General features: G+C 30.2%; 2 protein-coding genes across 6 annotated transcripts in view; one reads left to right on the top strand and one right to left on the bottom strand.

Annotated features, from left to right (window-relative positions):
• LOC115891279 overlaps window positions 1-27,869 on the top strand; it is a 152,381-nt gene that overhangs the window by 32,581 nt on the left and 91,931 nt on the right. Inside the window, exon 1 of one of the 5 annotated variants that reach the window (XM_030911727.1) lies at window positions 24,792-24,990. The exons of the other annotated variants lie outside the window; for them this stretch is intronic. The gene's annotated coding sequence lies outside the window, so the exon portion shown is untranslated. Of the gene's footprint in view, window positions 1-24,791; window positions 24,991-27,869 lie in introns of those variants that run through there. 5 annotated transcript variants of the gene reach the window in all.
• LOC115891278 lies at window positions 433-9,301 on the bottom strand. The gene is made up of 3 exons (XM_030911722.1): window positions 9,235-9,301; window positions 2,623-3,909; window positions 433-966 (listed from the first exon to the last, which is right to left on the bottom strand). Exons 1-3 carry the CDS (start codon window positions 9,243-9,245, stop codon window positions 660-662), a joined length of 1,605 nt encoding a protein of 534 aa, XP_030767582.1. The 5' UTR covers window positions 9,246-9,301; the 3' UTR covers window positions 433-659.

The following is a 27,869-nucleotide window of genomic DNA, read 5'->3' on the forward strand; positions in this document are numbered from 1 at the left end:
ATACATATACATATAACCATATTAAATGTATGTTCACAACACCTCCCTTAATGAGAGATTTCATGAGGTGAAAGTGATATGAAATCTCAAAACAAATGTTTATATAATTAATTAGTATAACTCAGATGGAAATGAATAAAAGTACATATATAAAAGTATTATACAAGTCTTAACTACTAATTATAACTAACTTACATTCTAACTTAACTAACATTTTTTTTTTATAACTATTGCAGATTTAAAAATGTATCAAATGCGGAAATTATTTTTCTTTTAATGGTCGCCTTGATGGTACATACCCAATGGGTCTGCGCGAGGGCGCCTGTAAATTAACATTCTCTTCTTCGAGTTTTCATAGTTACCTACATTTTCAGAGTTTTGGCTAATATTACGATTATAATGAGCAACATATCTATCACTATTTCTAGAAGATGGTTCCACAGACTGATTAACTCTAATGCATAAGTTTGGAATAATTCCGCAACAGGCTGTCTTGTTAGTACATTTTGTATACAATTTTATAAATAATAAAAATAATAGCAAGAAGAGCTAAGATATAGGCAATTACAGATGCTGGAAATGTATAATTGTTTACAAGTTTCCTTTTTAGAATTTCATCACCTAACTTTTCAATATCTTCTAGCTTATGGCTCGCTACATTAAGTTCTGGGGATGTGCTTTGTTAATTTCCTATAATGTTCGTTGAGAAATATTTCACTAATGTTTATTTTTTCTTCCTTTATCCTTTCGCAACAATTATCACTAATGTCGAATGGTGGAATAAAATCACTTGAAATATTGGACTGGACTGTATTTCCATGAGGGATTAGCATTGATGATGCGCTATAAGCTTTACATTGCTTACCTATAGTGACACTACCGCAATTTTTTAGTATTACATCTACGTGATTTTTTTTATTATTACATGATATCGTAAGAGTTTCTGGATGAGGAACTGCAAATAACCAAGTGTTACTGGTAATTATTATAAATAAATTAACCCTAAAACAAAATATATATACTAATAATAAGCTAATTAAAATTTATTAATTCTAGTTTTTATAATCTTGTCGTGATCCTGGATTGGACCACCGTCGTCACCAATCTTGTAGTCGCTGCCACCAAATGTTGTAGTTCTCTATTTGACTCGTATCACCACTTGTTGGGAATGTTATTCTTTATTTTTTTATAATTAAATTCTTACTAAGTTGTTATTACTTTTTATTTTTAAACTTTTAATACAAAATATAAATTTAGCAGTATTACGTCTATGAAAAATTTTTATGAATGTCCCCGGTCCCTTCTGTGACCGTGCTTTTTATGAGAATGCCCTCTCCGAAAATCCACGGGCGTACCTACTATTTCTTAATAATATTTTCAGGTAGGTTTGCAAAGGGACAAACATGACCATTTCTTAAGTAAATAGAAACCAGACATCGCATCTGAAAGTAAACGAATTACAAAGGAAAACTAAAAATGATGCAACTATTTATGACTATTTCTTCCAAATTTCATCTTAAGGTAATGGTTCTGTTTATTTGCATCACCCATCTTTCTGAGAAGAATAATAATGTTGATGGTATTTTTCGTACCTTAAATTCTTTAGGCATAGCCGTAGAATAAGGGTAAAATAATATTTTATACAATTTGTCGAATATACATATACATATAACCATATTAAATGTATGTTCACAACACCTCCCCCCTTAATGAGAGATTTCATGAGGTGAAAGGATATGAAATCTCAAAACAAATGTTTATATAATTAATTAGTATAACTCAGATGGAAATGAATAAAAGTACATATATAAAAAGTATTATACAAGTCTTAACTACTAATTATAACTAACTTACATTCTAACTTAACTAACATTTTTTTTTATAACTATTGCAGATTTAAAAATGTATCAAATGCGGAAATTATTTTTCTTTTAATGGTCGCCTTGATGGTACATACCCAATGGGTCTGCGCGAGGGCGCCTGTAAATTAACATTCTCTTCTTCGGAGTTTTCATAGTTACCTACATTTTCAGAGTTTTGGCTAATATTACGATTATAATGAGCAACATATCTATCACTATTTCTAGAAGATGGTTCCACAGACTGATTAACTCTAATGCATAAGTTTGGAATAATTCCGCAACAGGCTGTCTTGTTAGTACATTTTGTATACAATTTATAAATAATAAAAATAATAGCAAGAAGAGCTAAGATATAGGCAATTACAGATGCTGGAAATGTATAATTGTTTACAAGTTTCCTTTTTAGAATTTCATCACCTAACTTTTCAATATCTTCTAGCTTATGGCTCGCTACATTAAGTTCGGGGATGTGCTTTGTTAATTTCCTATAATGTTCGTTGAGAAATATTTCACTAATGTTTATTTTTTCTTCCTTTATCCTTTCGCAACAATTATCACTAATGTCGAATGGTGGAATAAAATCACTTGAAATATTGGACTGGACTGTATTTCCATGAGGGATTAGCATTGATGATGCGCTATAAGCTTTACATTGTTTACCTATAGTGACACTACCGCAATTTTTTAGTATTACATCTACGTGATTTTTTTTATTATTACATGATATCGTAAGAGTTTCTGGATGAGGAACTGCAATAACCAAGTGTTACTGGTTTGTAGTTGAATAAAAATTGCTCTATCTGACTGAATTATACGTTTGTCACAGATATCAGGTATGATATTTGTGAATTGCAATAATTTAACTTCGCAATTATCTGCCAAATGAGCAAGAGAAACTGGTTTTTGTTGCTTGCAAATAAATTTATTTTCTATAATTTTTAAACAAGTATTAAATTCTATTTCCGACAGTGTAATAAACTGCTGTTTGCTTTCGTCAATTGCTATATATTTAGATGAGGGTTGAATTAATATAAACTGGTTATTTGACATTAATTTTGGAAAGGGTGATATTTTATAAATATAGAATAAATTTGTTTCAATTAAAGGGATGTTTATAATATATATTAATCGTTTGTTTTCGAAATAAACTTGCAACTCGATAACATTTAGAATGAGATTTGCATTGAGCGGATCTAATGGTACAGGAAATTCTAATCCATGAGGTAGAGATTCGGACACATCTTTTAATTCGTTAATTAACCTTAATGGCGTTAATATTGAGGGGTGTAAAACTCCCTTTCTTGCTACTAAAATAGCATTCGTAATCGTCATGATTTCTAATTGTAATTGATTTAGCATCATATTTAAAATAGTGACGTGTTCTTCTATGCCGGTTTTTATATATAGAAAATGAAAATTTTCTTTGACTTTGCTTAATTCATCGCTAATCTTTTTTATATTATTTTTTAATAAATTTTCGTTAAAATCTAAAGTTCCAATAGTATTATTGAAATTAATTATTGTTGATTGAACAATTTTTGTTTGTTCTTTTAAAAGTTGAAGGACTGAAGTTTCGTCTTTATTCATTTGTGAAATTTTATCATTATAGTATTTAGCATCTTCTTCATCTAAAACGCCGAATAAAACTTTAGTTGCTTTTCCTACAATATTGAACCAACCTCGTTTTTGTCTACTTTCTGATAAATGACTATGACCGATCAATTCGTGTAAGACTTCTAGTTCTTTTTCAATTTTTTCGAAAGTGTATTTAGAACTTTTCAAAAATAACTGACAAATATAATAGTGATATTGAGCATTCTCATTATTGCATAAATCTGTAGTATACTTACGGTAATTCTTTAATGATAATAACTTATTACTAATATTTTCTAATTCTACAAAAGTTACTAGTTTCCATTTGTTATTAAAAAACCTTAGTTCGCCCAGGTGCTCAAAGTGTATTCCAGGGTTCAAGTCATAAGTGGTTATATTGTATTCTGAGTGGACTACTGCTAGGATACTGGTAATTATTATAAATAAATTAACCCTAAAACAAAATATATATACTAATAATAAGCTAATTAAAATTTATTAATTCTAGTTTTTATAATCTATATATACTGATTATGTTTAGTTTTAATAATAAAAATATTTTAATCTATTTGCATGAATAGTTTGTTTATTTTTTCCTTTTTGAATTGTATAATTTACATTGATATTTTTTTATAATGGTATATGGACCAATCCATAAGGCGGAAAGTTTTTTACTTCTGCACGTCGAACTGATTCGTCGTAAAGTAACACTTTGTCACCAATTTCGAATATTCTGGTATAACTGTTTTATCGTAATTATTTTTGATATGTTTTTACATTTTAATAAGTTTTCTTTAGCTAATTGATTAGAATGTTGCATTTTTGTTTAAGATTGTTTATGAAATCATCATAAGTATAATTGACTTTAGGTGGTTGTTTAACTGATGTTGGTAATGTAGGAATATGTCCGAATAAAAGTTCAAATGGAGAAAATTATTGTAGCAGTGTGAGGTGTAGTATTATATGTAAATGTTGCATAGGGAATCCAATTATCCCAGTCTGTTTGAGATGTCTTAATGAAGTGTCTTAAATATTCTTCTAGAACTTTATGAGAGCGTTCTAGTGCTCCGTTTGACTCTGGGTGATAACTTGTTGTTTGGATCTTTTTATCTTTAAAACTTGCAAGTACTTTTAAAAATATCACTTAAAAAAATTTGACCCCTGATCTGTGACTAGCATGTCAGGTATTCCGTAAATGCATATAATATTCGTTACAAAAATGATGCGCTACAGTTACAGCTTCTTGATTTTCTCATAGGTATATTAATTATATATTTTGTTAAATCATCCTGAAAGGTTAATATGTATTTGTGACCATTTTCGGTTTCTGGTAGTGGTCCAACTATATCTAAAAACATTTTTCGAACGGTTTTGATGCCGTGGTCGTAATTACCATAGGCATTTTTGTTTTTCGAGACTGTTTATTTTTTGACAAAGTTCACATTTTTTATAAACTCTTTTATGTCTTTTTTTCATACCTTTCCATGTATATAATTGAGATAATTTTTTATATGTGCGGGATGACCCTTGATGACCTCCTAATGGACAATTGTGATTTTCATTTAATAATACAACTTTTTCAGCATCTGAGGGGTTGATAAGACTGTTGTTAAATATTGTAATTTCTGAATAGAGGTCTTTAAAAAATATATCTTATCATAGGAAGAACGATTTCCCCATTTGGATTAATGAGTTGTAATGATATTTTATAAATGATAGTTCGGGTTTTTTCGTTGGATATAATATTTCGTAAAGTTAGTAAGCAAGACCAAATATTTTCATAATTAATATCACTGAATGTATTTTCGTTGTCTGTTAATAGAAATATATTACAATTATTTTGTTGATACTGAAAAACTGACGGCATGTCTAAAGGATTTGTGTTATCGTAATGTTCTAAAAATGTATTAATTTGTTTATTTTTTTCTAGAATTTTAAAGTCGTTTTTGTTGAATAATTTTGGCAAAAATAAAACTATAGGTATAAGTTGTGGTGTTTCAAACAGATTTGTGTTTTTTCTTTGACTTTGGAATTAATAATTATATGGCTTTCGAGATGTGTTTTAAAATTATCATAATTGGTAATAATAGAATTGACATTTGTTGTGCTAACTATTCTACTCAATGCATCAGCATTTGTATTAATCTTTCCAGCTTTATAAATTATTTCATAGTCATATTCTTCAAGTTTTTATTCTAAAACGCGTCAAACGAGAACCAGGGTCTTTGATATTAAATATATAGAGTAGGGGTTTGTGATCTGTAACAATTTTAAATCTTGTGCCAAAAATATATGGACGGAAATGTTTTACTGCCCAGACGATTGCAGTTAGCTCTTTTCTGAAGTTGAATAATTTTGTTCTGCTTTATTTAGAGTTCTACTAGCAAACGCTATTGGACGATCATGATTAACCTTACCCTGTGATAAAATTGCTCCTACTGCGAAATTACTCGCATCTGTTGTTATAATAAATTCTTTGGTAAAATCTGGGTATTGGAGAACAGGTGGAAAAGTTATACTATCTTTAAGAATTTGGAAAGAATTTTCGCATTTTATACCCCAATTAAAAACAGAATCTTTTTTTAATAATTCGGTTAAAGGTTTAGCAATTTTAGCGAAATTTTTGATAAATTTCCTATAATATCCTACAAGCCCTAAAAAAGATTTTATATCTTTAGGATTTTTAGGTTGCGGAAAGTTTGTTACACATTGAATTTTGATGGATCTGGTTTAATGCCGTTTTCTGTAATAATGTGACCTAAGTATAAACATTCTTTTCGTAAAACTGACACTTCGAAGGTTGAAGTTTTAAATTATGTTGTCTAAATCTTTGAAAAACTTCAATTAATCTATCGTTATGTTCATTTAAGTTGTTTGCATAAATTACTATATCATCTAAATAAATAAAGCATTTCATACCATTAAGACCGCTTAAAACTGTGTTCATGAGTCTTTGAAATGTGGCGGGAGCTCCTTTTAAACCGAAAGGCATTCTGTTATAAACGTAATGTCCTGTATTAGTGCTAAAAGCGGTTTTATTTTTATCTTTTTCGTCCATTTCTACCTGATGAAATCCACTAGTAAGATCTAAGGTAGTAAAATAATGAGATTTTCCTAACTGGTCTAAAATTTCTGCTATATTAGGTAGAGGATATGCGTTTCCAATGGTAATTTCATTTAACTTTCGAAAATCAACGCATACTCTAAATTTAGGTGATAATGGGTCGCTTTTTCTTAGGAACAACTAGTAAAGGACTATTCCAAGGACTGTCCGAAGCGGAAATTACCCTGTCTTTTAACATTTGCTCAGTTTGTTCATTAATTATTTCTTTATGTTTGAAAGGCAATCTATAAGGTTTTACGTTAATAGGACCTTTATTACTTTCTGTCGGTATAGTGTGTTTTATTGTGTTGGTGCTTGTTAGTTTATCGCCTTCTAAGTAAAAAATATCGTTAAAATCTCTACAAATATCTAATACTGAATTAGTTTCTTCTTCATTTAATTGGTCTAGATTAATTTCTTTTCTTATTTTAGCAAAACGATCGATAATGTCATAATTATATGTTTCTATAAATTCGTACTCATTAAAAGAAATAGGTTCGACATTCACTCTAGGTGTATGGATAGTTTGAGCTTCATTAGAAATATTTAATATGCTAACTAAACATTTATAGTTCTGGACTTTTGTTAGGCTTTGACCCTAGATATAAATGTTCGGATAATTGTTTTGAAACTACTATGCCTTCGGACGAAGATAAATTAGCTAGAGCAGGTACAATAATTTGACATCTCGCGGGAATTATTGTAGTTGCTTCTGACGGCAAAATTTTTAAAAAATTGTCTTCAAAATTAATGACTCCGTCTTCGTAATTTATTTTGGCTTTATACTTTTGCAAAAAATCGCGTCCTAATAGTCCATCACTTTTAATCGGTATACTATCTGGCACAATGTGAAAAGGATGAGTTATTGCTTTGTTATTGTTTAATTTAATTGGGATGTTACAAACACCTTTTAGTAAATACAGGTTCTTTACTTATACCTTTTAATTCTATAATGCAAGTTTTATTTAATTTTAGATTATTTTGTAATAAGATACATTCTTTCAATAAAGATATATCTGCCCCTGTATCTAATAAAAGATGTAATTCTTTATCTTTTATATCTAAAGAAGGGATTTTAATTATCTCTAATTGTTGGTAACTATCGGAAAATAATACTGATTTATGCGGTATGTCAATTAAGTTTTGCTCAATTTTAATTTTATTTTTATGCTCAGGTAGTGTGTAATTCATAGAACAGCTATTATCTAATTTTAAGAAGCGCGATCGGCTGCTCGCGACCAAGGCTTCGCTCTTGTTTCCCGAAAATTTTGAGATGTGCTCGGTTCTGAAAAATAATTATCTGCTGAATTGATTAACGACTGAGAATTTATAGTTTGAATTTGTTGTGGTGATCTATTATTTGAACTATTAAAATTGGTAGTACTGGATTCATTATTGTAATTAGAAAAAATTTTGAGATTGTTGAGGTATCGAAACATTTTGCTGTTGAGGAACTTGTGAGTTATTAAAATTTCTTGGATTCTGAGAATATCTATTATTGTAATTTGAACGAGGATTATTACTGTTATAATTGTTACCATAATTACGATTATAATTACGCACGTCGTTGTTCTGATTAAAATTTTGATTGTTGTAGTTTCGATTAGTGAAACGTCCTTGATTATATTGTACTGTATTTACGTCTTGTCTATTTGAAAAATTATTATTGCTATTAAAATTTTGCGGTGGGCGTGTCTGATTATTGCTAGGTACATTTCTATTATATGAGTTACTATTTTGTTCGTATTGCCTAAGCTGTCTACACTGTGATGTTAAATGATTATTTTAAAACAAAATAAACAGGAATTATTAGAAGAATGATTATTTAATTGTCTATTTCCACGCTCTACAAAACCTATATTTTTAAAATGCGAGTTTTTAAACCTGTCATTATTCTCAAGTTCCATTTCAATTGCTAATGATAAAGCTTTATCTAAATATGTAGTATTTTCTGGCAATAATACGCATTTGAATTTTTTCATCGTTGAGTCCTTTTCTAAAAGTATTGACTAAAATGGAGTTTAAATTTTCTATTAAAACAGTAGCTTCGTTATTTGCATAATTTAAGTGACACGTTTCTTTATATTTATTAAAGAGAATTTGTAATCTATCGCCATATTCTTTTTACAGTTTCCCTAAAATGTTGCTTTATATTCATTATTTGTGTTAGAAAATGCGATGGTGGTGTTTTATCAGTAAAGTGCTCTAATAAGAAATCTTTTAGTTCTTCCCAATTTTGAAACTGTTTATATTGTGTTACCTCTTGTGCCTTCCCTTTTAATTTAGTACCAAAATTAAATCTACTAGTAATTCTTTTGATCCACTTTGACAATTTTAATATTGAATCACAATTTTTTAAGAAAAATTGAGTGAATTTGCGTCACCCTGACCATCAAATGAATTTATTAAATTCAGAACATCAGTTGCGTCTTTACCTCCTGCCATTATTATATTTTATTAATGATTTATTACTTTAGTTTAAGAATTATTATTTATTTTTATAGATGTATTTTTAGTTTGAAGAGAGAAAAAAAATATTTACGAATTTTAAGCAATATTTTTTTTTTTTTTGTTATTTGCAGCCCAGAATTATTATTGTCTTAACTTAAATCTAACTAACTAAAATCAGAAGAAAAACAGTAGCGTCACAATACAGTAAACAAATGAAAGACTTACCCCGTCATCATCTGGTGAAAACAAAAGCTTCCCTGGAGACTTGCTGCTGCGTCTGGCGCTCCTTCAGTGTCCCTACAATGTCTACGTCTCGTGTCGGGCTTCTTGCTGCTTCTTGGTGCACCTTCAAGAACTGCCCGTTGCCTCTATCTTCTTTCCAAAACTGGTAGGTTTTCTGCTGCGTCTGGCGCACCTTCAGGAAACCTTGGTAGTTTTTACCGCTGCCACCAATGTCGTGATCCTGGATTGACCACCGTCGTCACCAATCTTGTAGTCGCTGCCACCAAATGTTGTAGTTCTCTATTTGACTCGTATCACCACTTGTTGGGAATGTTATTCTTTATTTTTTATAATTAAATTCTTACTAAGTTGTTATTACTTTTTATTTTTAAACTTTTTAATACAAAATATAAATTTAGCAGTATTACGTCTATGAAAGAATTTTTTATGAATGTCCCGGTCCCTTCTGCGACCGTGTATTTATGAGAATGCCCTTTCCGAAAATCCACGGGCGTACCTACTATTTCTTAATAATATTTTGTGGTAGGTTTGCAAAGGGACAAACATGAAAGTTTCTTAAGTAAATAGAAACCAGACATCGCGTCTGAAAGTAAACGAATTACAAAGGAAAACTAAAAATGATGCAACTATTTATGACTATTTCTTCCAAATTTCATCTTAAGGTAATGGTTCTGTTTATTTGCATCACCCATCTTTCTGAGAAGAATAATAATGTTGATGGTATTTTTCGTACCTTAAATTCTTTAGGCATAGCCGTAGAATAAGGGTAAAAATAATATTTTATACAATTTGTCGAATATACATATACATATAACCATATTAAATGTATGTTCACAACAATCTATATATACTGATTATGTTTAGTTTTAATAATAAAAATATTTTAATCTATTTGCATGAATAGTTTGTTTATTTTTTCCTTTTTGAATTGTATAATTTACATCTGATATTTTTTTTATAATGGTATATGGACCAATCCATAAGGCGGAAAGTTTTTTACTTCTGCCACGTCGAACTGATTCGTCGTAAAGTAACACTTTGTCACCAATTTCGAATATTCTGGTATAACTGTTTTTATCGTAATTATTTTTTGATATGTTTTTACATTTTAATAAGTTTTCTTTAGCTAATTGATTAGAATGTTGCATTTTTTGTTTAAGATTGTTTATGAAATCATCATAAGTATAATTGACTTTAGGTGGTTGTTTAACTGATGTTGGTAATGTAGGAATATGTCCGAATAAAAGTTCAAATGGAGAAAATTGTGTAGCAGTGTGAGGTGTAGTATTATATGTAAATGTTGCATAGGGAATCCAATTATCCCAGTCTGTTTGAGATGTCTTAATGAAGTGTCTTAAATATTCTTCTAGAACTTTATGAGAGCGTTCTAGTGCTCCGTTTGACTCTGGGTGATAACTTGTTGTTTGGATCTTTTTTATCTTTAAAAACTTGCAAGTACTTTTAAAAATATCACTTAAAAAATTTGACCCCTGATCTGTGACTAGCATGTCAGGTATTCCGTAAATGCATATAATATTCGTTACAAAATGATGCGCTACAGTTACAGCTTCTTGATTTCTCATAGGTATATTAATTATATATTTTGTTAAATCATCCTGAAAGGTTAATATGTATTTGTGACCATTTTCGGTTTCTGGTAGTGGTCCAACTATATCTAAAAAACATTTTTCGAACGGTTTTGATGCCGTGGTCGTAATTACCATAGGCATTTTTGTTTTTCGAGACTGTTTATTTTTTTGACAAAGTTCACATTTTTTTATAAACTCTTTTATGTCTTTTTTCATACCTTTCCATGTATATAATTGAGATAATTTTTTATATGTGCGGGATGACCCTTGATGACCTCCTAATGGACAATTGTGATTTTCATTTAATAATACAACTTTTTCAGCATCTGAGGGGTTGATAAGACTGTTGTTAAATATTGTAATTTCTGAATAGAGGTCTTTAAAAATATATCTTATCATAGGAAGAACGATTTCCCATTTGACTAATGAGTTGTAATGATATTTTATAAATGATAGTTCGGTTTTTTCGTTGGATATAATATTTCGTAAAGTTAGTAAGCAAGACCAAATATTTTCATAATTAATATCACTGAATGTATTTTCGTTGTCTGTTAATAGAAATATATTACAATTATTTTGTTGATACTGAAAAACTGACGGCATGTCTAAAGGATTTGTGTTATCGTAATGTTCTAAAAATGTATTAATTTGTTTATTTTTTTCTAGAATTTTAAAGTCGTTTTTGTTGAATAATTTTGGCAAAAATAAAACTATAGGTATAAGTTGTGGTGTTTCAAACAGATTTGTGTTTTTTTCTTTGACTTTGGAATTAATAATTATATGGCTTTCGAGATGTGTTTTAAAATTATCATAATTGGTAATAATAGAATTGACATTTGTTGTGCTAACTATTCTACTCAATGCATCAGCATTTGTATTAATCTTTCCAGCTTTATAAATTATTTCATAGTCATATTCTTCAAGTTTTATTCTAAAACGCGTCAAACGAGAACCAGGGTCTTTGATATTAAATATATAGAGTAGGGGTTTGTGATCTGTAACAATTTTAAATCTTGTGCCAAAAATATATGGACGGAAATGTTTTACTGCCCAGACGATTGCAGTTAGCTCTTTTTCTGAAGTTGAATAATTTTGTTCTGCTTTATTTAGAGTTCTACTAGCAAACGCTATTGGACGATCATGATTAACCTTACCCTGCGATAAAATTGCTCCTACTGCGAAATTACTCGCATCTGTTGTTATAATAAATTCTTTGGTAAAATCTGGGTATTGGAGAACAGGTGGAAAAGTTATACTATCTTTAAGAATTTGGAAAGAATTTTCGCATTTTATACCCCAATTAAAAACAGAATCTTTTTTTAATAATTCGGTTAAAGGTTTAGCAATTTTAGCGAAATTTTTGATAAATTTCCTATAATATCCTACAAGCCCTAAAAAAGATTTTATATCTTTAGGATTTTTAGGTTGCGGAAAGTTTGTTACACATTGAATTTTTGATGGATCTGGTTTAATGCCGTTTTCTGTAATAATGTGACCTAAGTATAAACATTCTTTTCGTAAAAACTGACACTTCGAAGGTTGAAGTTTTAAATTATGTTGTCTAAATCTTTGAAAAACTTCAATTAATCTATCGTTATGTTCATTTAAGTTGTTTGCATAAATTACTATATCATCTAAATAAATAAAGCATTTCATACCATTAAGACCGCTTAAAACTGTGTTCATGAGTCTTTGAAATGTGGCGGGAGCTCCTTTTAAACCGAAAGGCATTCTGTTATAAACGTAATGTCCTGTATTAGTGCTAAAAGCGGTTTTATTTTTATCTTTTTCGTCCATTTCTACCTGATGAAATCCACTAGTAAGATCTAAGGTAGTAAAATAATGAGATTTTCCTAACTGGTCTAAAATTTCTGCTATATTAGGTAGAGGATATGCGTTTCCAATGGTAATTTCATTTAACTTTCGAAAATCAACGCATACTCTAAATTTAGGTGATAATGGGTCGCTTTTCTTAGGAACAACTAGTAAAGGACTATTCCAAGGACTGTCCGAAGCGGAAATTACCCCGTCTTTTAACATTTGCTCAGTTTGTTCATTAATTATTTCTTTATGTTTGAAAGGCAATCTATAAGGTTTTACGTTAATAGGACCTTTATTACTTTCTGTCGGTATAGTGTGTTTTATTGTGTTGGTGCTTGTTAGTTTATCGCCTTCTAAGTAAAAAATATCGTTAAAATCTCTACAAATATCTAATACTGAATTAGTTTCTTCTTCATTTAATTGGTCTAGATTAATTTCTTTTCTTATTTTAGCAAAACGATCGATAATGTCATAATTATATGTTTCTATAAATTCGTACTCATTAAAAGAAATAGGTTCGACATTCACTCTAGGTGTATGGATAGTTTGAGCTTCATTAGAAATATTTAATATGCTAACTAAACATTTATAGTTCTGGACTTTTGTTAGGCTTGACCCTAGATATAAATGTTCGGATAATTGTTTTGAAACTACTATGCCTTCGGACGAAGATAAATTAGCTAGAGCAGGTACAATAATTTGACATCTCGCGGGAATTATTGTAGTTGCTTCTGACGGCAAAATTTTAAAAAAATTGTCTTCAAAATTAATGACTCCGTCTTCGTAATTTATTTTGGCTTTATACTTTTGCAAAAAATCGCGTCCTAATAGTCCATCACTTTTAATCGGTATACTATCTGGCACAATGTGAAAAGGATGAGTTATTGCTTTGTTATTGTTTAATTTAATTGGGATGTTACAAACACCTTTAGTAAATACAGGTTCTTTACTTATACCTTTTAATTCTATAATGCAAGTTTTATTTAATTTTAGATTATTTTGTAATAAGATACATTCTTTCAATAAAGATATATCTGCCCCTGTATCTAATAAAAGATGTAATTCTTTATCTTTTATATCTAAAGAAGGGATTTTAATTATCTCTAATTGTTGGTAACTATCGGAAAATAATACTGATTTATGCGGTATGTCAATTAAGTTTTGCTCAATTTTAATTTTATTTTTATGCTCAGGTAGTGTGTAATTCATAGAACAGCTATTATCTAATTTTAAGAAGCGCTTAATCGGCTGCTCGCGACCAAGGCTTCGCTCTCGTTTCCCGAAAAATTTTGAGATGTGCTCGGTTCTGAAAAATAATTATCTGCTGAATTGATTAACGACTGAGAATTTATAGTTTGAATTTGTTGTGGTGATCTATTATTTGAACTATTAAAATTGGTAGTACTGGATTCATTATTGTAATTAGAAAAATTTTGAGATTGTTGAGGTATCGAAACATTTTGCTGCCGTTGAGGAACTTGTGAGTTATTAAAATTTCTTGGATTCTGAGAATATCTATTATTGTAATTTGAACGAGGATTATTACTGTTATAATTGTTACCATAATTACGATTATAATTACGCACGTCGTTGTTCTGATTAAAATTTTGATTGTTGTAGTTTCGATTAGTGAAACGTCCTTGATTATATTGTACTGTATTTACGTCTTGTCTATTTGAAAAATTATTATTGCTATTAAAATTTTGCGGTGGGCGTGTCTGATTATTGCTAGGTACATTTCTATTATATGAGTTACTATTTTGTTCGTATTGCCTAAGCTGTCTACACTGTGATGTTAAATGATTATTTTTAAAACAAAATAAACAGGAATTATTAGAAGAATGATTATTTAATTGTCTATTTCCACGCTCTACAAAACCTATATTTTTAAAATGCGAGTTTTTAAACCTGTCATTATTCTCAAGTTCCATTTCAATTGCTAATGATAAAGCTTTATCTAAATATGTAGTATTTTCGGCAATAATACGCATTTGAATTTTTTCATCGTTGAGTCCTTTTCTAAAAGTATTGACTAAAATGGAGTTTAAATTTTCTATTAAAACAGTAGCTTCGTTATTTGCATAATTTAAGTGACACGTTTCTTTATATTTATTAAAGAGAATTTGTAATCTATCGCCATATTCTTTTACAGTTTCCTTAAAATGTTGCTTTATATTCATTATTTGTGTTAGAAAATGCGATGGTGGTGTTTTATCAGTAAAGTGCTCTAATAAGAAATCTTTTAGTTCTTCCCAATTTTGAAACTGTTTATATTGTGTTACCTCTTGTGCCTTCCCTTTTAATTTAGTACCAAAATTAAATCTACTAGTAATTCTTTTTGATCCACTTTGACAATTTTAATATTGAATCACAATTTTTTAAGAAAAATTGGAGTGAATTTGCGTCACCCTGACCATCAAATGAATTTATTAAATTCAGAACATCAGTTGCGTCTTTACCTCCTGCCATTATTATATTTTATTAATGATTTATTACTTTAGTTTAAGAATTATTATTTATTTTTATAGATGTATTTTTAGTTTGAAGAGAGAAAAAAAAATATTTACGAATTTTAAGCAATATTTTTTTTTTTTGTTATTTGCAGCCCAGAATTATTATTGTCTTAACTTAAATCTAACTAACTAAAATCAGAAGAAAAACAGTAGCGTCACAATACAGTAAACAAATGAAAGACTTACCCCGTCATCATCTGGTGAAAACAAAAGCTTCCCTGGAGACTTGCTGCTGCGTCTGGCGCTCCTTCAGTGTCCCCAATGTCTACGTCTCGTGTCGGGCTTGCTGCTTCTTGGTGCACCTTCAAGAACTGCCGCGTTGCCTCTATCTTCTTCCAAAAACTGGTAGGTTTTCTGCTGCGTCTGGCGCACCTTCAGGAAACCTTGGTAGTTTTTACCGCTGCCACCAATGTCGTGATCCTGGATTGGACCACCGTCGTCACCAATCTTGTAGTCGCTGCCACCAAATGTTGTAGTTCTCTATTTGACTCGTATCACCACTTGTTGGGAATGTTATTCTTTATTTTTTATAATTAAATTCTTACTAAGTTGTTATTACTTTTTTTATTTTTAAACTTTTAATACAAAATATAAATTTAGCAGTATTACGTCTATGAAAAATTTTTATGAATGTCCCCGGTCCCTTCTGTGACCGTGCTTTTTATGAGAATGCCCTCTCCGAAAATCCACGGGCGTACCTACTATTTCTTAATAATATTTTCAGGTAGGTTTGCAAAGGGACAAACATGACCATTTCTTAAGTAAATAGAAACCAGACATCGCGTCTGAAAGTAAACGAATTACAAAGGAAAACTAAAAATGATGCAACTATTTATGACTATTTCTTCCAAATTTCATCTTAAGGTAATGGTTCTGTTTATTTGCATCACCCATCTTTCTGAGAAGAATAATAATGTTGATGGTATTTTTCGTACCTTAAATTCTTTAGGCATAGCCGTAGAATAAGGGTAAAAATAATATTTTATACAATTTGTCGAATATACATATACATATAACCATATTAAATGTATGTTCACAACACCTGGAAACACTGGCATCAATTGGACCACGTAAACGTTCGAAGGATACATCTAAAAGATGTCAGACTCCAATACCATCTAAAAGATGTCAGACTCCATAGAACCACCAATACATGGCTCATGCTGAAGAACAAGTTAAAAGGAACCTGGAAACACTGGCATCAATTGGACCACGTAAACGTTCGAAGGATACATCTAAAAGATGTCAGACTCACAAAAGCCAGAGTAAATGCCGAACATGTATTGAGCACCGCAAAAAAGCTAATTAGATTCTATTCAAAAAAGCTAATTAGATAGGCGTAGTAAAAACATATAATATAAAAAAAAATTATTGGTTGCCTTTTTTTTACTCATAGAATTATTCTCTTTGTGTATCTATCATATATAAATACTTATCAATTATTTCTCATGTTTCATGTATAAATATTTAATTAATTGATTTTCGGTATATTCTAACTATGTTATTCTACCCTTTAGTTTTCTATTATAATTATTATTGATTTATTATAATATTTTTATATAATATATATTAATTATGTCTACTAATTAGGGTTAATTAATTAGGGTTAAGTTACGAAGCTAAGCTTCAACTTCGCCTTTTGTGATTTTTTTTTAAATTTCGCAATAAAGTCTTTATTATTATTATTATTATTATTCAAGAGTATGACGCGCATCACGTCTACCGTAAATTCTTCGAGGCTGTAAAAGAAGTATACGGCCCAACCACAGTTTAAAGAATATAAAATATATTATATTTTATATATTTTATATTCTTTAAACTGTGGCCCAACTAAGAACGTAAACTGCCCAATCAAGGTATCATTACGGTAGCAAAATCGGTCTTCCGGTACCGGTACCGAAACCGGTATACCGGTCTTGTAAAAGACGATACCGATACCGGAATATTTCAAAAGTACCGGTCTTGGTACCGGTATACCGGAAGATCGAACATGCCTAAATTTAAGTTCCCCTGTGTCTTTGTTGCTGGATCACTAATTTATAGATTTGTAAGTAAAGTGTTAATTTTTTTCTCTTCGATAAAAAGTCTTGGTGTTGAATTGGATGTCAATTTAAGATTTTATAATCACGTGAATATCCTAACAAAAGAATGTTTTGCAATTTTAAGACATCTTTCCAAATATTGATGGCTCCCCTAATAATAATATCAATCCAGGGCCGTATCTGGGGGGGTGTTTTGGGGGTTCAAACCCCCCGAAATTATGGCCGAAAATTTTTAAAAAGTAATGATCATTAAGTAAGTAAGTAAGAACGAAACAAAAAAGAAGAAGAAGAAGATGGATGAATAACAATGACTAAAGAATACAAGGACATGTAACGCCCATATACGGGCTGCAGCAGAATTTGGGACCTTATATAGACGCCAACTTTTTAGACATAACGAATGAATCATCAGCTGGTCATCAGCGACAATTTTAGCGATTTTTAATAGTTGGTTGTGTGTAGTGAACTTAGTATAAACTTTATTACAATGGTAATTTGTTCAGCTTTCAAGTGTAAAAGGCGCAATGATAAGAAAGAGCCAGAAGTTACGTTTTATAGGGAAATAAACAGTCCCCTATGTACTATACGTCGATACTAGTTATGTACCTTTTGTTAACATTTTAATACGTTTTTTTCGTAATTAATTAGTATGATACCACCCGATACACCATAGGTGTAGTGAAAACATATAATATAAAAAATATAAATATCTCTTCAAGCGGCAATGTTAAGTAAAATATGTGCCACGGCACTGTTTGGAAGAATGGTCACAGTTTGGTCTCGGGTGCTATTTGTCCTTGTATTCTTTAGTCATTGATGAATATACATTATACACTCTAACCTCACTTTTCCACTTTGAAAGCAAATGTCATTTTCGATTTTCGACTTTCAACATTCAAGTGTTTGTTTTCAAACAGCAAAAGTTTGACAAGGACAAGATTTTGAATGTTGTGTGTTTTGCTGGTCATTAACGTGATTAACGTTTGTTATTGTTCTGCTATTAGACAAAGAATTCTTGGACTATGACACTTTAGCGGCAGAACTAGACTTGTGGCGGCAAAAATGGAAGCAGCTACCTGCAGTCGACCGACCTAAAAACGCCATCGAAACAATAATCGGAGTGTAACAAGTGCATATTTCCAAATATATACATTTTATTAATGACCCTAGCAACTCTACCAGTGTCAACAGCTACACCAGAAAGGTCTTTTTCAACCCTAATGCCGCAACCGCATATGCGGTATTCGGCGATCTCCGATCGGGGCTTCGCCGATTTCCTATGTGTGTGTATGAGGAAGTCGGAGTTCGGCGACTCGATCGGCGACGAGAACGAGCGCTCGTCTCTATGTTGTTGCTATCAGAGCCCGCATGTGTGGATGGAAAGGCGAAGTCCGATCACGCTAAGAAGTTCGCTCAATGCCGCATGTGCGGTTGCGGCATAAGACGATTGAAGGACTTCCTACGTAACTCTACAGGTCAGGAGCGATTGACAGGACTCGCTCTATTAAGCGTACATAGAGAAATAAATATCGATATAGAAGAGGTAGTCAATCGTTTTTCCAGGGAAAAGACCAGTTTATCCTTTAAGATTAATAATTTTTACCTGTTACTTTTTTAAAATTTTATTTTCAATTAAGATTTGAGTGTAGCCCAAAGCGATTTCTTTATTACGTTCTTTTTCCTAGCAGCTTTTGTACACCCCCTCAAGCCAATCCCCCGAAATTTCGGTCTAGATACGGCTCACAATCCATTTCATTCTTTGATAGATGGTTATTAATAATTTTGATTAAATTAACGACATATTCTTTGCTGTTGTTAAAGTATCAGATTTTCCGATAACTATCATCACCCTTTCCGTAGTATTGAACTAAATAAATTTTATGCTTCTGAAATATTTTAAAACAACAAAAATATGACGTTAATTAAAATATAATAATATAATATTTTAATATATTTTAAAACGGGTGATTAAGAACTGAACATAACATTTGTCGCAGTTCTCTCTATTAGTCCAGCGTTGTCTGCGGTATTTATGATAAATAATTAATGAGATCTTCATCATCTGATTCTCAATATTTAGAATTTGACATTGTATTTTTTTTAATTGAACTGCTACATTAACTGATTGAAACTGATTCAGAATGAGTTACATCCGTGTGCGTTCAGCAGTTTCATTTTAGTTGGAAACTAAAATGAAACTTGATTGTAGAGTAAACTAGTTTGTAGTTTGCAACCTTTGTCTCAAAATAGGCGCACAGTGGGCGTTGGGCCTAGAGATCGGTTTTTAGTCGCTCGTTCACATAAAATGCTGTAAAATTATATAACGAATTACCTTATAAATTTATTTATATATTCTCGGTAAAGAAACGAAAGAAGCATTACATAGTACTTTTCAAGATATAGAAAAGAAAAAACATCCTGAAGAAGCATTATATTTAATGCGAAACGTCAAATAAATAAAAACAAAAGAATTTTATTTTAATTGATCCTAGCTACAAACCCAAGAAACAACAAATAAAACTTATTATACAGGGTGGCGCACCTCACTCGCCTCGGTTAATTATACAAAAATGGAAAGATGTAGAAACAAAATATTTTATGGATATATGTTGGAAGACAATGTGCATAATTTAAAATTATTTTGAAATGTACAGGGCGTGTCAGAACTAAGATTCATAAAAAAGTTATATTTTTACTTATGGAACACCCGGTATTTTATTTCATTTTTGGATTCTAGGACATAAAATAGGGCATTAATTATTAATATGTCTAAAAGTTTTGGTTTTTGGGATATTTGGAGGTATATAAATATGCATGCTTTAATAAAAAAGGTTGTTAACACCCTGTACATTACTATTTAGAATTAATTCTTGTGCTGACTTTTAAGCCAGAGAAATAAACTTTACTAAAAATTTTGATTGCTTCCTTAAATGTATACAGGGGTATCAAAAACTGCTGATCGATTTTAAATATATATTTTACATAAAAACTTCGTTATTTCAAATGCAACACTCTGTATTTTTTAAAACAAGTCGAAACGGATTTAAATGCTCTTTCAAACTATATTAGGGTTTCCTATCTTGCACAGATTTTGAATAAAAAGCGATTTTTCAATAAAATGGCAATCAAGATGGCTGGCAATTTTCTAGTGACAGTAGCTATTTTCAAAATCGACATTCCTTTATGGACTTTATTTAAGTTCATAGCAGCTAGTTTTTTACTACTACAAAATTATTTAAAAACCTACAATAGTTTAATAAATAAGTATTTATTATTTTATCAAGAAAAACGAAGAAATATTTCCTTCATTTATATTATGACTTATAGTAGATATATTAAATTTTCTATAAAAAGCCAATTAAGGTAAATTAATTTTCTTCACTTCCAACGGCAGGTTTCTGTCTAAAAGGTTTTTCTTATACTTAACTATCAGCTCTGCGTAATAGGAAAAATAGTTTTTCAAAGGAACGCTTATCAAGATAATTCCTATTTGAATATATTTGAGCATAAACCCTTCAGGTCAACTAGCAATTTTCCTCACAAAATAAAATCATTAGTAACATATCTATTCCTTCCGCCATCAGATCCTACTCCATTTTTCTTAATAAAATAATGAATACTTACTTATTAAGCTATTGTATGTAAATTAAATAAAAGTAAACTGTTGTAAATTTAACTAAAGTCCATAAACAAATGTCGATTTTGAAAATTGCTACTAACTGTCTACTAAAATTGTCATGATGACACCAGCCATCTTGATTGCCATTTTATTGATAAAACGCTTTTTATTCAAAATCTGAGCCAGATAGGTATAGGAAGCCTTAATATAGTTTGACAGAGCATTTAAACCGCTTCGACTTGTTCTAAAAAATACAGAATGTTGCGAAGTTTTTATGTAAATAAATATTTAAAATAGATCAGCAGTTTTTGATTAGGTTAGGTTGCTATTATTATCTTTGCTTTAGTTGATAGTTATTATTATCTGTCAATATCTTCTTTAAACATGTGAAATACAGGATGTAGTAAGATGGGCAAGAAACAGGAGAAGAGAGTGGAGAGACCATGTGGACAGAAGACAGAATGCCAAACGACAGGTTAGCCAAAATTGCTAAGGAGGAACGACCTGGAACGACCCAACACGCCTCAACCGCCTGGACGATAAGATGGTATGAAAGCTGGTCTTCCTCATTAAAATGTTCTTAGGGAACGTAGAAGAAGAAGAAGAAGAAGAATATATCTTCCTTCAGATACAATATAAAACGTTATTTCCTAATCGACACATAATGAAATTTTATAGTGTAATCTATGTATACAGTGATTGTTATCTTTGGAATGTTTTTGTTTCTAACATCATGTTAGAAAATATATGTATTTTTGAATATTCTGTATGGTAAACATAGAGAAATGTGTTAATATGGTATGGTTTTTGGGTTACGTGGTAGTATACCTATTAGCTAAACTTCGCCCACATTGTCACTATTTTTTTAGTACAATAAAGTCGTTTTATTATTATTAACAGAGTTATTATATCCAATTTTGGAATATTTTGTAAAATCTCTAGAAAATTAAGATTTTTTTTAAATATGCGTCCGCCTTCTACAATCCAAATGACATTTATAGAACGGCAATTACTTTTTTATGCACTGTATTTTTCCAAAGATATGATACGGAAAGAAAGATAAGACTATCCACATCATCCAAAAAATCGAAGTGCTTAAAGGTATGCCGATACTCCAAATATATTCTAACTGATATTTATGCCTTGCTAATTAGCATTTTATTTAAAATTAGGATATCTAAAAAACATCTTAAAATATTTCTTGTTATATTTCGAAACTTGTTCTCAGCTTGTATTTCCGGTTTGTGAAGAAATGTGCCATGCATTGAACTTTTCGAATGTATAAGAATAATAAGCCTAAATATCCCAATTATAAAAAAGTATTTATTAAAATAGTATATTGTTTTATTAGAAGAAAAATTATACTTTTCATTGCGAGGCTGTACGTTTGACAGCCTCGTCAGTACGTTTGACACAAAAGTACATTTTTACCGTAAAATCCAAACGTCAATTATTAACATACATAGTAACATTGTTAATTTGTTATAACCGAAAAACAGATGGTTACGCCCGTTGACTTTTACACTTTGTCAGTTTATTAATATATTTTCGTACTTTTGTGTTTAGGCGTAAAAATGCTTTGCTTTATGCCTAGGCGCTAAAATTACTTTTTTATATTGTCAATCACGTTGCAAACGTTAATCCTTTTGTGACGTTTGCAAAAAATAGTATATTGTTTTATTAGGAGTAAAAATTATACTTTTCTTGGCGAGGCACAAAAAGTCATTTTTACTCCGTATAAAACATGCTGTTTTCTTTAAGCCTCATAAATAAGTTTTTAAACAATTTTAAACGTTCCAAATAATATAAAATATTTAAAAGTAATACCTTGTACCTTTGTATGTATCGAGAAACTATGGTTCACTTTATGTGTTTAATAATAACTTTTTGCACTTTTATGCTTAGACGTAAAAGTGCTTTACTTTTATGCCAAGGCGTTAAAATGGCTTTTTTATATTGTCAATCAAGGCGCAAAAACTAATCCTTTTGTGACGTTTGAAAAAAAAAGTATGTACTATATCTGTTAAATCTAACTTTTCTTATTAAATTTCAAGTGAAAATTGGATAGCTAATGAAACACAAAATTTACTTTTATTTTTTTACGCCGTTCAAAATATAGAATACACTACAGAACCATTTGTTAGTATTATACCTATTTGTCAAAGAGTTTCTTAGAGATTGATTTACAGCTCAAAAATGCCTATTTAGATACACCGAAGAGATCTTCTTTAGCAGTTTTCGCACAGATTTTTTTTAAGTAACGTTACCCTTTAGAGAAGGTAGGTAGGTATTATAAAAGTACTGTCACTAATACCCAATAAGCTTTACTCATGTTAGTTATACCTATATACATATGTCTTTTACAAGTGAAAAATTGTAGTATGGTATTATTAAAGCCGTAAATTCTAAAAAATATATATGAAAAATATGTATTTTTTCTATATACTGGGTGAGTATTAAAAAAGTGCAAATCTTTTCAGGGCTCTTTACCGTTTTTTTAAGTCTAAAATAACCGAGTTATTTTAATTCGAAAATTTAAAAAAAATATATTTTTGCTTAAATTTGGAGAACCACTGGATCTTTTCGTTTTTTTTATCTTTACTGCCTATGTTGCCATATCAAGAAATTATGTTTTATAACTGAATGCTAAAAAAAAATTTCAAATTTTTTTTTCAAAAAATTCCAAATTTTGCAAATTTTCTTTTAGCGAAAAAATCTCATAACCGTGTTTCTGGTGTCGAAATACACTACTTCTAAAAATATTTGCACTTATTTAAGACTCACGTTGTATATACAGGGTGACTATACAACATAGTATATACAGGGTTGACAACATATGTAGTAGATTAAGTTTACAAGAAAACCCAGAAAATATCCAGTGGTTCTCGAAATTAAGCAAAAAATCGAAGTAAAATAACACAATTATTTTGTACTTATTTGAAAATCGGTAAAGAGAAAATATGTTTCTTTTACCGAGTTCTACCAGCCCTGAAAATATTTGCACTTATTTAAGACTCACCCTCTATATATTATATGTATTTTATGTGTTTACTTTTGGTGTATATTATGGCCAGATTTGGTTGTAAATTATTTAAAAAATTAATTAAGAAATTATTTCACTTTTCTACATTACAGTTGGGGGTTGGAATTTCGGTGTTACAACAGCAAAATAAAACACTAATTGACCACAATACACCAAAACACTTTTTTATTGGACGTGCGTTTCGCTAACTTAGCATCATCAGCAGATGATTAAAACTACCAGGCCCCTACAATTTATAACTGTGCTATGTAATTTCTTGTTAATTAATAAAACGGACTTGATGATCGCTCGAATAAAAAAAAATAATAGAAAAATCCTTTAAGCAAAAAGAAAAATCATCTAATATCTCTCCCATTTTTGTATATAGATACTCACATTTTATATATGTGGAAAGGGCTAAACACGGGCATTCTTTGTAGTTCATAGCCAACTATGATTTCTACTTAAAAATATATATTTTTTTAATTTAATATAATATACCGACCATAAAATTAAATTTAAGCAAATTTAGTATTGTGAGGAATTAGAAATAAACTTCATTACATCAAAACTAAGCAAAAATTAAATAAATTGTTTCTTTGAGCAGTAATTTGTCTAGGATAAATTAAATTTTGTTTTGATAGTCAAAAATTTTGGACACTCAAATTATTTTTATCTCTGTGAATTCTTCTCTAAAGACGGATACGTCGTATTTTATGTATTATTTTTTGTTCCCCGTATAATAACTAACAGCTTTATTTTGAACCGCTGCGCTGTTCCAAAACTCTACTAGGTATTTACCTAAGGACGCAAAGATCGGTGAGAGATTTGACAACCAAGTGAAAATCTTTATATATCTTCTAAAGCTTGAAGCTGAGGTACCTTGCTATTGCTAATAGTACCTAGTAGCTCGTTGTGTGGCACGGTCCTTCATGTATCGGACGAGAGTAGCTTTGTTTCGAGTTTTTTATAGTTTCGAGAAGTCGGGCGTGATTTTGTATCTGTTGGATTTATCAGTTATATGAGATTATTATTATTGTGCATATTTAAATCAAACTATACTACAGAACATTTTCCTAAAGTTTTAGGAAGCAACTCAAATGCTCTTGGTTACAAGTGGATATATTTCAAGGTAAAAATTAACAGAATTTAATTAACTCTTTTTCATGTAGGTACAAATATAAATCAAAATATAATTAGTAGGTGCTCTGAAAACATATGTTTCTTTTTATATAAGTTACTCTATTTTAACTTTTTTAAGTTATTTAACAAGGGTGTTTAACAAATTATTTTTGTTGATAGTTTTCTACAGGGTGGTCCGAATTGGTATTTGGGAAACTTCGGCAGCATATTCTGCAGATAAAAATAAGTGAAAAGTTTGTATAAATGTATGTCCTAAAATGCTTCGTTTCGGAGATACAGGATGTAGAAGTTTCATTGTTATTTCGATTTTTTCCAAATAATTTCTGGATTAACGTCGATATTTGGAGGAAAATTGGTGTGAGGGAGTTTTTAGACCTGGAAAAATTGATGTTGAATCCTACTTGTAGGGGCGCCACCTACATGTTTTTTTAACTAGTTTGATTTTGAACATAATACAATAAATAGTTTTTCAAAAAAGCCTATAATATGGCTGCGATATGTTGCTGATATTTTTGCAATATAACAACATAACGTTTCTGAAATAGAAAATTTTCTAAATTATATAAATTCTCGCAAACCAACCGAAAATTTACTTTAGCCAAACCAAGTTTCAAAATAAACTAATTTTAGATGTTTATAGAAAACCAACAAATACAGATAAATATTTAAATTTTGCATTAAACTACAGTATAAGTGTAAAAAAGGCGTTATAAAAAGTTTATATATGATAGGGCAAAAACTAAGCAGGAACAATAAGTTCAGAAAACAATTCGCACAAACAAAGATATAAATCACATCAAAAAACCATTATTAAAAAAGACTATCCACCATCTTTTAATGACAAAACCATTAAACGTAATATTAACTCCAAACCATAGGCATCAAGATACACACAATGATGACAGTACCCAATTATACAGGGTGGCGCCTCTCAGACGACGCGGAGGCTCCAAGGATAACGACAATTTGTACTGAAATAAAAGTTTGTTTAGAGCATTTTCTAAAATTGTATAGAGTTCTACAGAGCGTCCCCCAAAAGAATTACACATGAAAGTTTTGTTTTTTGTAATGGAACACCTTAATATGTATATTAATTGTAAGGGAAGTTTTATTAAAGAAGCATATGCCTAAAATGTAAGGATTTTGACATATTTCACATTTCATTGAAAATGAAACATAAATTTTAAATTTCAATAAGTAGTAGGTGAATTGGAATTTACCCTGTATATCCTGATATTTAATTACTATAGCCATTGTATGTTAAGGCGGATTCTCACGACTCGCGTAGTCAACAAACATTTGTAATTGGTATATAGGGTATACACGGTGCGTCCGGCATCTATATATGCAGAATTCCTAAGTTATTTATTATAGGAGCTACGCCGCACTCCCGGCGGAGTGTATGTCAAAAAAATACTTGCCAAGTACACGAGTCGTCAGAACGCACCATTAAACCAAATTAAAATTTGACCCGAAAAGTTATACAGGGTGAGACAAAATTAATATAGAACATTGATCACTTTTAAGAGAAAATTACTCGTTTATTTTAAATGGAACACTCAGTATATTATTCCGGTATTCAATGGAGAATTCATATATCTTCAAAATACTATTAAGGTTGCCTACTAAGTTCTCAGACAAATATTTTCCTAGGTATTTTTATTCTTATGATTTTGCGTCAGTAGATTGCGTCACTAGGTGGCTGTGATATATCTTTTGTTAATCTAACAAAAATTATCGGATATAGAGTAAAATACTCAACAGTAATAAAAAATACACGTTGGAAACATATTTTAATTATTACAGAATTAAAACTAGATATAAACGTATAATTATGTGACAAAAATTAACTAGATGAAATCAAATGCTTTCTTTCCTGTTCACTGTTCAATGCATAAAATGATTCTCTTTTCAAAAGTTTTCATGTTAAAAGGCTTATGCGGAATTCTACTTCGAAAAGCAGTCACAATGATTTCTCCCATGTTGTCGGCATGTCGGCAATAGTTGGCCGAGTTTTGTACACACTGTCTTTAACATATAAAAAAAATCGATATTAATCAGGAGCATTTAAGTATTCTATTAATTGGTGAGTGCACAATGCAGTTACCAACAAATAAAATCATATCAATTTTTTCTCATATACTAAATTTCCATTTTCGGGAAATTTTCTGAGAATTTTTTTTTATATTTTAACTGACACAAAATGATAACTAGTTGTTAAATTTGAACTAATTTGACCAGCTGTGTTGAAGTAGCATGAGACATAACAGAGCCACCTAGAATTTATCAACTAATAAAGATCTACTGACACTAAATCATAAAAATGAAAATATCTACGAAAATCTTTGTTTGAGGTGTAGGAAACTTTAATAGTATTTTGAAGAGACATAAATTCCCCATTAAATATCGGGTACCTGTTGGGTACTAATTGGGTACCAAAGAGCTTGCTTTTAAAAGTGACCAATGTTCTCCTATGTAATTTTGTCTCACCCTGTATAATTTTTGGGTCAAGTTTTAATTTGATTAAAAGTACAATAGTTATTTTAACTACATCTTAGGCTATACTGGGTAAATTCCAATATAAGCACCTTTTCTTGAAATTTAAAAATTGTTCTTCGTTTTAGAAAAAATACGGATATAACCTATGGTTTGATCGGGTTAAAATGCACAATGTGATATCTGTTCTTCCTAAATCTATGGATATAACATACGAACATCCTTCACACAAAATAGACTTACAATAGATCCATCTTAATCAACACTAAATCTGAAAAAGAAGAAGACTGAACAACAAAAAAAATGTAATATACAAAATCCACCATGTGGATGTGATCAATTTTATAAAACACATTGAAAAAATTAATTTCT

This window comes from Sitophilus oryzae, unplaced genomic scaffold (genome assembly GCF_002938485.1).
Source record: "Sitophilus oryzae breed Bouriz unplaced genomic scaffold, Soryzae_2.0 scaffold_980_pilon_pilon, whole genome shotgun sequence".
NCBI classification, from domain to species: Eukaryota; Metazoa; Arthropoda; class Insecta; order Coleoptera; family Curculionidae; genus Sitophilus; species Sitophilus oryzae.

Excerpts from the sequence above, each read along its gene's own strand:
- LOC115891278 (XM_030911722.1), bottom strand. Across the intron at positions 967-2,622 it reads CTACAAACCAGTAACACTTG|GTTATTTGCAGTTCCTCATC; the intron begins GTTATTGCAGTT and ends CAGTAACACTTG.